Source organism: Mustelus asterias, chromosome 16, assembly GCF_964213995.1.
Source record: "Mustelus asterias chromosome 16, sMusAst1.hap1.1, whole genome shotgun sequence".
Lineage (NCBI taxonomy): Eukaryota > Metazoa > Chordata > Chondrichthyes > Carcharhiniformes > Triakidae > Mustelus > Mustelus asterias.
This window is the reverse complement of record NC_135816.1, coordinates 88017492-88028179: the sequence shown is the minus strand read 5'-3', so window position 1 is coordinate 88028179 and position 10688 is coordinate 88017492. Positions and strand designations below refer to the sequence as shown.

General features: G+C 40.2%; 1 protein-coding gene across 1 annotated transcript; it reads left to right on the top strand.

Moving 5' to 3' along the window:
• The first annotated feature begins 1084 nt into the window (after positions 1-1084).
• On the top strand, positions 1085-3035 carry LOC144505576 (putative G-protein coupled receptor 139). The gene is made up of 2 exons (XM_078231696.1): positions 1085-1151; positions 2140-3035. Exons 1-2 carry the CDS (start codon positions 1085-1087, stop codon positions 3033-3035), a joined length of 963 nt encoding a protein of 320 aa, XP_078087822.1.
• The last annotated feature ends 7653 nt before the right edge of the window (positions 3036-10688 follow it).

The following is a 10688-nucleotide window of genomic DNA, read 5'->3' as shown; positions in this document are numbered from 1 at the left end:
CTGCTAGAAATAGAGGACAATTGAAATTCCTGCACCATTCTGCACACGATACTTGAGGAAAAAATTGAGAGATTTCGAAACAGTGCAGAAACTGATTAAAGTTACTTTTGTATTCTGAAGGCTGTCTACGTGTTACGTAGAGATTACTGAAACTGGAAAAGTACCCCTTACAGAATAGAACTTTGAATGGAAATTTGAAAGGTTGCGGGGGGAGGGGTGGTGTGAAGGTGGGGGTGGGGGGGGGGGGGGTGGGGGTTGGGGTGGGGGGGAGGGTGGTTCCAACGGATAGAATGTTTTAAATTTCGTCGACCAATACTCCGAAAGGTATACATGTCGAAAATCAAAGGACACTGGGTTAAGTTGAACTTCAATAGAACCAATGGTGAACTCGGAGAAACATACTATTCCACGGCATTGGTTTAGGATCTGAAATGAACAGCCTAAGAGTGTGGCGGAGCCAATTTCCATCAGCAATAACTTGAAAAAAGCAGCAGTATGGAAATTTGCAAAATAATGGTGTGGAGATGAGGAATTGAAATTCGCCGAGCTGATTTGGAGGGCGCCAACAAGGACATGGCTGATACAATGGCTAGCTGCAGATTTACAAACATTCTCGATTTGTTTTCGTTCAATTAATTATTTAACCGAATTGCCAGAGCAACATGCAGGGGTACAAATCATCTGAAAGGAGATTCTGTCATGAAGGATTTAATTACTCAATGATGAGCCGGAGTGAATGTCCTCTCTGAAACAATACGAGATCAAGCGATGCGAGTCAGGATGTTGACGGGAACATTTCTACTGCTGTTTATTTCAGCCTGCAGTTATGACAATGTGACCATACTTACCAAGTCTATGAGGTAGGGAGTAGACGAAGTAAGTCTCAGTGTCTCGTACATTGACACTGCAGGGAGTTAACGCAACTCTTTGTTCACACTTGAAAATCCAATTGAATAATTTTGCAAAATGAGTCTCTGGAGATCCTCGAGTGTATAAAGTTCATGCACAGGTGTGACTTCAATTCAGACTTTAATTCGGAGACATTGTCTGCTGCACAAAGGGGCTGACTCAATTCACATAGAAAATGCATCGACCAATTGAATTGGTCAGAAAAATATTCTATCTGGTCCTTGCCGTAGTTGGTGTTCCCGGTAAGTGTCCAAAACCAAATGTGTTTTTGTGCACCTGTGCATGAGCTTGTTTTTGTTATTATTATGTGAATGATAAAGCTTAATTGGATCGAATTGTCATAGCTTCAATAATAAAACTTCATGAAATGTCTTGATTTTCCTCTGCGTTAATATTCTGTTGCATCGATTGTTCTTAGCTGCAGGGGCTCTTTATGATAAAGTTACTGCATTCCTCTCAATACTCTGAGCTGTTGAATCAAACAACAGGGTAGGAATCTCATAAGAATGAGTTATTCCGGTTATCTGTCAGTGTGGCATTACACTGAGTGTGGTGACTAATTGGAGTGGAGCATATAACGCCAGGGAGCGCTGGTTACCATGTATTATTATTCTTCACCAATCCACCTTTCAACTCTTATAACCCTGTATAATTGTAAACAATTCAATTATCTGAAATATCCACCTGTTCTGTGCAAATGACAAGACCTTTGCTTCCAGTTAATTCTCATCTCAATATTTGCGGTCCTGTCGTTCAAAATATGTGCACCTGGAGCAGAGATTCAATATTCTTGGGATTTGAAAGTGAGAAACCGAAACAGAATATTACTGTTGCTTAATCACAATATAAATTAATATAGGTTAATTTTTTATAATGACCTTGCCGTAGAAAGTCATCCATGCCCTTTGAACACAAGCAGATAATCTCATTAAACCGCTTTCTAAATAGAAATCATTAAAGTATTTATGATACAAGTAACATTATCACGGGAAACGGCTTTAAATAAATGGACTCGACTGAATGATAGACTGATCGAGTCTGGGGGAAGGTGGATTAGTGTGGTAGCAGTACCTGGAAAGTTGCTGCCTGTGGTTAGTTGAGGTCATAGTTGAGATTCAGTAACCTAAAATCTGATCTTAACCCTCAATTTTCTGACGCTGAATTCCATGATGTCTGTGCTCAGAAGCGGATAAGTAACTTCCACACTTTTTTGTCTTTTCTGTCGTTCAGTTAACGTAGCGGCAATCGTGATTCTGTCCCGTGGAAATTGTGGCCTCTCCATCTGCACCACTCGATACCTGATGGCAATGGCGTCTGCGGATCTCATGGTCATTATTACTGAGGTCATTTTGAAGCGAATTAATGCATATTATTTTGGAACAAATTTCCTGAGAATCACCCCTGTGTGCAGTGTTCGTTATGTTATGCTACGTGCTGCCACAGACTGTTCTGTCTGGTTCACCGTCACATTCACTTTTGATCGATTTGTTGCCATTTGTTGTCAAAAGTTCAAATCGACATATTGCACCAAGAAAGTTGCATCAATAGTTTTAGCAACAAGCGGCACATTACTCTGTTTGAAAAACATTCCCATCTACTTCAGATTTGAACCTCGAAGGATTGTTGATAATGTTCCCTGGCGCTGTGATAACAAGCGGAGCTATTTTACTGACCCCAGGTGGATTGGGTTTAGAAATTTTGAAAAAGTTTTAACCCCATTGATACCATTCGGGATAATTCTGTTGCTTAATGCTCTGACAGTCAGACACATTCTAGTGGCCAGCCGAGTCCGTAAGGGACTGAGGGGTCAGAACAGGATAGAGAATCACAGTGACCCAGAGATGGAGAGCAGAAGAAAGTCTATCATTTTAATCTTCACTATATCTGGCAGCTTCATGCTCTTGTGGTTGGTGTATGTTTTCTACTTTTTTGATGTTGATGATTACTTTGATGATTATTCTTCTTACAATTTTTCAACTATCGCATATATGCTGCGAAATTTAAATTGCTGCACAAACACATTGATTTATGTGGCAACTCAGTCCAAATTCAGAGAGGAGTTGAAGAGCATGGTGAAATACCCAGTCTCATTCATGCAAAAAATAATTAATAAACAAAAAGACTGAAAGAGCTCAATAATCAAGAGGTATGGTGCATGAGGCGTCAAGCAAACGACTGAAAGGAAAGTATCTAAATCATTAAATTCAACCATGCTGTCAACGCTCCTTCCCGAGGATCACTAACTATGAGGTAATAATTATTCCTGTCTCATTACATCGGACCAGATTCAGGATAGCTTGCTCCCTCGTAGTTTCTATTGCAGATTGTTCGAAGAAACTATGACGGATACATTCTATCAACTCCTCCGTAAGAATTTAGCTCAAAGATTGGGGTAGAAGAGAAACAAACAGAAGTGAATGAACGTAATAAAATAGAAAACAAAGAATGGAGACACTTTAATGATTTCCTTTGCGCCAGTATGCATTATTCTAAAGTATGATAAATAAATACATATCAATGTGCTGGAGAAAGATCATTGAACAGTTGGTGCAGTGATTCTTGTTCTTGCTACAAACTGCTGCCCCAATGTATTTCTGCTGCAGAGAGTGAATTTGAAGGCCGTGAATTGCGCACCTCCGAGTGAAACAATTTGCTTCCTCCTGGATGGCTAAGAGCAAACCATGAGACCATGCGACATAGGAGCAAAAGTAGGCCAATCGGTCCACCGAGGCGGCTCCACCATTCGACGAGATAATATTTGATATGTGTTGCATTGATACTGCACTCAGCAGGGCAAGTGCAGTGTATTCCAAAAGAAACTGTTTGCACTCTGATTAGGCCAAGACAGAAGGAGTTGAGGGTGCAGACTCACGTGGTGCATTCTAACGGGAATTAGACGATTACCTTTCATGTGACCGGATACGGGAAAAGATCGGAGAACGACACGAAGTGAGGCGTTCTCCGGAGATTTGTGTTGACATAATGGAAGAAAAGGCACCATTTTGTGCCTAAGAATAATGTGATTGAATAATTTATCCTTGTTCTTGCCTGGGTTCCTTTTCTCTCGTTGACTGTGCTTCTGCCATCTGGTTCGACCTTAAATCAGATCGGTGAGAGAAGGTTGCATTTTCCTAATTCACAGCGCGTCTCCGTTTGAAGCATAGTGAAGCCGCCTCCTGCTAGGAACTGATGGTGGGACATCGCATCGCTAACTTGGAATGACGCTGCGGGAACTGGTCGATGAGTTGCAATCACGCGCAATGTCAATCACACTGTGGCGGGGATTGGCGTTGATGAGGTGAGCGTATTTCCCTTCATTTGGTTGGAATCTCGCAGCTTATTTGTCTTATTCCAAGATTTTCCAGGGTATTCAATGATCCATCTTTGGGAAAGACAGCTTTCCGTCAGTTATCAAAGAGTTCCAATTCATTAAGGAACATCTTGCTCGCATTGTGCATTTCCTGGATCACTTTCCAGTCACATTTCACCTATTGTGTTTACTATTCCGGCCGGTAAATAGCAAGGATTGCCTGAGCGTGTCTGATCGGTTGTGGTCAATGACAGTCACTGCAAGGAGCTCATTAATTGGCTTAACCGGCTGTCAGTTAACGGGTTTAATCTGCAAACTGGTTCAGTGCTCGAAGTGACAGCGCCAACACTCTGATGGGCTGTGGTGGCTTTTTCGTCATGCGATGCGCTCAGTAATGGACTGATGCCGCTATCAGTCACAGAGCGAGATCGCGGAATGCCCAGGCAGCCTTTAGACAGCAGGCTGAAGCTTCCTCATTTGCTGCGATTCTACCCATTGATGATAATATTGCAATTCCCCTTCTGCATCTGTCACCCCGCTTCCGTTGTGTATTGGCATGTGCCTCTTGGAAATTCGGGGGCAATTTTCCATCCTTGCAGTACAAACACCGGGGCAGTCTCTGGGCAGTTCTCAGTTCCTTTATTTATTCATCAATTGAAACATTGATGGAACTGAAAGTTTCGCTGCGTTTTGCACCAGCTCCCTGAAATTGCCCTGATTTAACCCATAAATAAATGTTTGTGCAGCACCTTAAAATCCAAAACATTCATTCCATTTGTCGAATTGCACTTTGTGAATCGGGGTAATCATTGGGATCCGTTCCTGTAATGATATACAAGAATAATTATATAATATGCACACACTACATGTGGTCAGATATGCTAAGTAGCAAAATCACAGTCTTGCTTCTGCTTTCCATGTCTGGATCACTGCGAATCCCTCCGTTCCTCTGACCCCTCAATCCGTAAGGATTCGACTGGTCACTCACATCTGTCTGAACGTCAGAACGCTGGGAAATAAAATTGCAACGAATGGAAACTATGGGGTTAAAGCCATATAAAACCAGTCAAACTCCACGCAAGCGGGATCAGGTTGGCTTCTCTTTACAGAAGCAGGAAATATTGCTGATTATTTTTCCAGGATGATTTGCAAATTAACATGGATGTTTCTCCTCAAAGAGAGCAGACTGGCCGATATTGCTTAAATCACAACCGCAACTATCGCATGCAACATTTTGTTTTCCTCTTCTCGCAACAAATGGCCACAAATCGATCAATGGAGAAAGTGACGGTGAACCAGACAGAAAAGTATGTGACTGCAGGAAGCACTGAACTCTACACCCAGTTGTGATACTCCAGAAACACACAGGGAAATAAAAATAATCGATCCTCCACAGTATGACCACATAGAGAATAACTAAAAGATTTGAATGGAAAAGGCCACATTTCCACGGATTAAGATCACAATCGCAAATACATTAACTGTAAGAGATAGAGAGAACAGAAGATAAACTGAAAATGTATGATCAAATTCTCTTTGACAGGGACATTATGACTTGTACTGTAACGGCAAAGAATCGCACTCGTGACATAGCCAGAGGCTACAATTTCAGACAAAGCGACATTAATTGTAGTCGCTTCACATTTGCGGAACAGAAACTGAACATTCATTCCAACAGCTCGTTTTAGACTTCATGCACCATTCGCTCCTCCGCCCTTCTTTCTGCAGCTAAATCTACCGTTATAATGCTGCATCCGTTCCCCACCCATTATTATCTGACTTTGCATAAACGAATCGAAACTATCTACATCTGACACTGCGTGAAAGCGAGTTGCAAATTCTCACCAACCGTTGTATGATGCAGTTTTCTCTGGACCCACTTTAGGTTTTCTCGCGAACAATCCAATATTGATGGACTCCCGTTATGTCCCTGCCCACTAGAAGAAATATTGAATCTGCATCCACTCCAACGAAACCATTCATAACTTCAAATTACCAATGGTCTCACGCCTCAGTCTTCTTTTTTCAAAAACAAAGCCAAGCAGCTTGTCAATCATTTCTTGATATGTCCACCAAGCCATATCTATGCTCTACGTAAATCATCTTTGCATAGTCTCCTGTGCCTCTATAGCTGATTTACAACATTGAATCTGAATTTCATGCAGTAATCAAAATGTGGTCCAACCAAAGTTCCATACAAGTTTCGCATAACGTCTCTATTTGTAATTCTCCCCGTTCGAATTGAAGCTTTGGGCTTATTTTGCTGTTCATGCTCGTCCAAATCTGTGGCACTATCTTTGATGATTGAGGTGTTTTTGTTCCGAGGTCTATTTCTTATCCTTCCACAACTAGACGTGAAGGTTCCCAGTAACAAGTGGTCGGTCCATTCTCCATACCAAAATGCACTACTTCATATTTATCCGTGTTTAACTCGATTCACTAATCATTTTCTTATTTGTCAAGATTATAAAAGATTATAAGCATCCCATTACTCCCACTACCTCCCTTTTGTTCTCAATCAAGCCAACAATCCATTCGGCGCCTGCTACCCGACTCCGCATTTTCTGACCTTTTTCATTCGCCACTGTTGTCCTCCTGTTTACTTAAACATCTGTTTTTGTTGGAGCGCTTCAAAGGGACCAATACCAACATTTTTCATGGATACATACTTAAGCAAACAACAGAAATGATGTTCCCATCTGAAATCGAGGCAGCGACATGGAATATAAAGATCCATCAGGTTAAGCGATGAGTTCAAAATCGAAGCTGTTTGATTCATTCCAGTAACTGACCCAAAGTTAATACAATCTACAATGGACGGTGCTCGAAAAATACATCGTTGTTGTGTCAGGTATTCTGCTCCAGTTTTGTGCACTCAGTACAGTAGCAGTCAGTACAATTGTACACTAAAAAGGATATTCCGAGTAATTCATGATAATGGGGCCAGGTCTTGCCGTCCTTTTACTGACTCGCACTTCCACAAATGCTCCCGGTAATGTTAACCCTATTTCTCTCTGCATAGATGTTGTCAGATCTGCTAAATTTAAAAAAAACAATGGCTTTCTGTTTTTATTTCAGATTTCCACCATCCATAGTATTTTATTTTAACTCCCGAGAATTCAATTGTTCTATGAGTGACCTGCACTGATGTCTGATTCCATCGCACCCGATATTCCACTAAAATTAGATAACTTCATATTTCATTAAGTATGCGAGTGGTAAGTAGAGATTGATCTTCCATTGAAGAAATAGGGTGAATGTGGTCAAATTAGTTAATTTATTTGAAAGGGGAATACGCTGCTAGTGATCAAGTGCAATAATCAAATTCAATATTGCGACAGCGTATATTTAGCACAAAGGTTTTGTTCAGCGATTCTGACCATATTACTTGGCGAAAAAATATTAAATGTTATTCAACCTTTCACGGAAAAAAAAGTTGAATTGATGCAAATTCATTCTGATCATTCAGTGATTGAATCATCTGTCTATCTATCTATCTATCTATCTATCTATCTATCTATCTATCTATCTATCTATCTATCTATCTATCTATCTATCTGTCTCAATCTATCTATCTATCTATCTATCTATCTATCTATCTATCTATCTATCTATCTATCTATCTATCTATCTATCAACTGTCTGTCAATCTATCGATCTATCTATCTATCTATCTATCTATCTATCTATCTATCTATCTATCTATCTATCTATCTATCTATCTGTCTATCTATCTAACTATCTATCTATCTGTTCTGTTTTTCGCCCCCACTTCAACATCGCACACCCCCAACCCGCTCCACTCCCCCCCCCCCTCCCCCCCCCCCCCCCCCCCCCAACCTCGCTCTCACACACACACTGTCTCTCTCAGGGATATGACTGCCCACTTTATCTCTGGTTACCCATTGAAAGTGCAGGATATGTGACTACGAATCTCAATTATTTGAAGAGCAATTGTATATCATACAATTCAATATTTTAAATTGGGGCCTCAACTGAATATATAAAATTGTGTAAATTCGTTTTGAATATAATATTCAGCTGTATTGAAGCAGCCAATTTAATTTGGCAGGCTGATCGCACTGAAATTCTACAAATACCAGTGCAAATTCCAAAGCTGTTTACAATCCATATTATTGTCTGAAATGAAGGGAGCAAATATCACATGTCCAGTTTGTCAACTTTACGAAGTTATGGGGTAGAGGGGTTGTAAGGAGGACACATCAGTGCCAACAATGAGCTATGCCTCTGTGGATTTATTGGACATGTCATTGGAAGACGGAATATCGCTTCCAGCATGGAGAGATTGTTTAATTCGTGTGAAGAATAGAATAAAACCGAACACTTGACTTCAGGGATTATTGTGGATCCTGCTAAACAAGTCATAAAGGGTGAACTTGTAGGTCAGACAGAAATTAAGAAGACGAATGGAATGTTGGACTCTTTTAAAAGGGAGTGGCAGAACACGATGAGGAAAATCTTATTTGTTGAAAAAAATAGACGAGCTGATAATAATGCACAATCAGTAGCTAACATATGACGTTAACGTTACTATCAAAATGAAAGAGGAGTAGGTTAATTCAACAAAGATTAATGGTACGACTGAATATTGGGATTTTTTAATCCAAAATTGAACGATGGATAATTAAAAATAATGGAGTGCAACTGGAACATGAGACTGTGAGAGACAATGTATGTGAGGGAGAGACACTGCATGTGTGTGAGAGAGACAGTGTGTGTGAGAGGGAGTGTGTGTGAGGGTTAGAATGTGTGTGAGAGTGTGTGTTTGAGAGAGAGTGTGTGTGACTGAGAGGGAGTGCGTGAGAATGAGTGTGTGTATGTGTGAGAGAGTGGGAGAGAGAGAGAGAGAGTGTATATCTGAGACACTGTGTGTGTGTGTGTGTGTGTGAGAGAGGCTGTGTGTGAGAGAGACGGTGTGTGAGATAGAGAGTGTGTGTGAGAGAGAGTGTGTGATAGAGAGAGTTTGTGAGACAGTGAGTGTGTTAGAAACTCTGAGAGAGAGTGTGTGTGTGAGAGAGGCTATACCAGAAATAGGTATCAAACACGACAAATGTTCAACAAGTATGTTAAATGGAAGAGAGTAGCTAAAACGAAATTGATAACGCACAGGTGAGAAAGAAAATAAATCTATCATACGTTAAATAACAGGTTATGACTAAAATTAGAAAGTGTGTTACTTTACCGACAGCTCAGCATCTGCAAAAATTATTTAACAATGAGCATATAATTACTTTAGATAAATGGGTCATTTTTGGGTTTGAATACAGTTACAACTATCGGGACACATAAATCAATCTTTTAGCTTCACTGACTTACAAGCTATACAAATCACATAGTGAAAACGAGCTCGTGCAGGCGAAATTGCTGACAATACCAGTATCGAGAGAAAATGAATTTGTCAAGAGGGCAGGTAGAGTTTTCAAATTGTTCTTGATACGTTATGAGAGTGGGCAAAATAATGGTAGGTTAATTTAATGTGGGAAATTTGAATTCATTTTGTTGAAAAAAATCAAATGAAACAGCATATCATTTGAAATTAGACAGACTGCAGAACACGAACTTGCAGAAACAGGGATTCATTGGGAAGGCAGATTAAATACAAACATTGATTCCAACTGAGTTGTTTATAAAAGTAGCTACGTTTTGCTAGAATTGTGCAAAGGATTAGTAAGACAAAACCGTGCATGATGTTTGCAGTTTAAGTCTCATTAATGGGAAAAAAAAGCGTCTCCTGGAAGCAATCTAGTAAATGGGTCACTGGCTTGTTCTTGACAAGAAGAGGTTGCATTATCAGGAAAGTGAGAAAAGATGCCTATAGTTGCTGGCGTTTAGAATAACGATATGTTATTTTGATCATGCAAGTTTTTCAGGAGGTTTGATAGAGTTAACTCAGAGAAGGTTATTCTTCCCGTTGGTTTCTCCAGAATAAAGGGCTCAGTTTAAAAATAAGGACTTCCCATTTGGTATCGAGAACAGGAGGAATTCCTTTCCTCTGAAGAACTTTGATCTTTCAAGTTGTTTTGGGAAACGAGAAGCACAGGTCAGCAAATATGTGCAAGGCTGTGCTATGCTACAAAGGGATGAGGCAATTGAGTGATCTCATCCTAAATACTGGCTCGAGTTTAGGTCACATTAATTCAGAATGAATATTTGCCCTCTGGAAGCAGTTCAGAGAACATTTGCCGCATAAATTCCTTGGGTGAATGGATATGTCTTTCGAGGAAATATTAAATAGTTTCCAATTCGCTTCCTTTGGAAAATGGAAGTCATATTATTGAAATATATAACATTCGGTGTCAATGTAGGAATTTCCACAGAAACAACTATTATTTGATGCGGTGCCTGTGACTGGGGGATGCAGCTGTCAGTTAAATTTAGGAGGTCCACACAAGCTTTAGTGGAAACAGCAGGCATGTAAAGCGATAAGATTCACAAAAACAAATGCCAA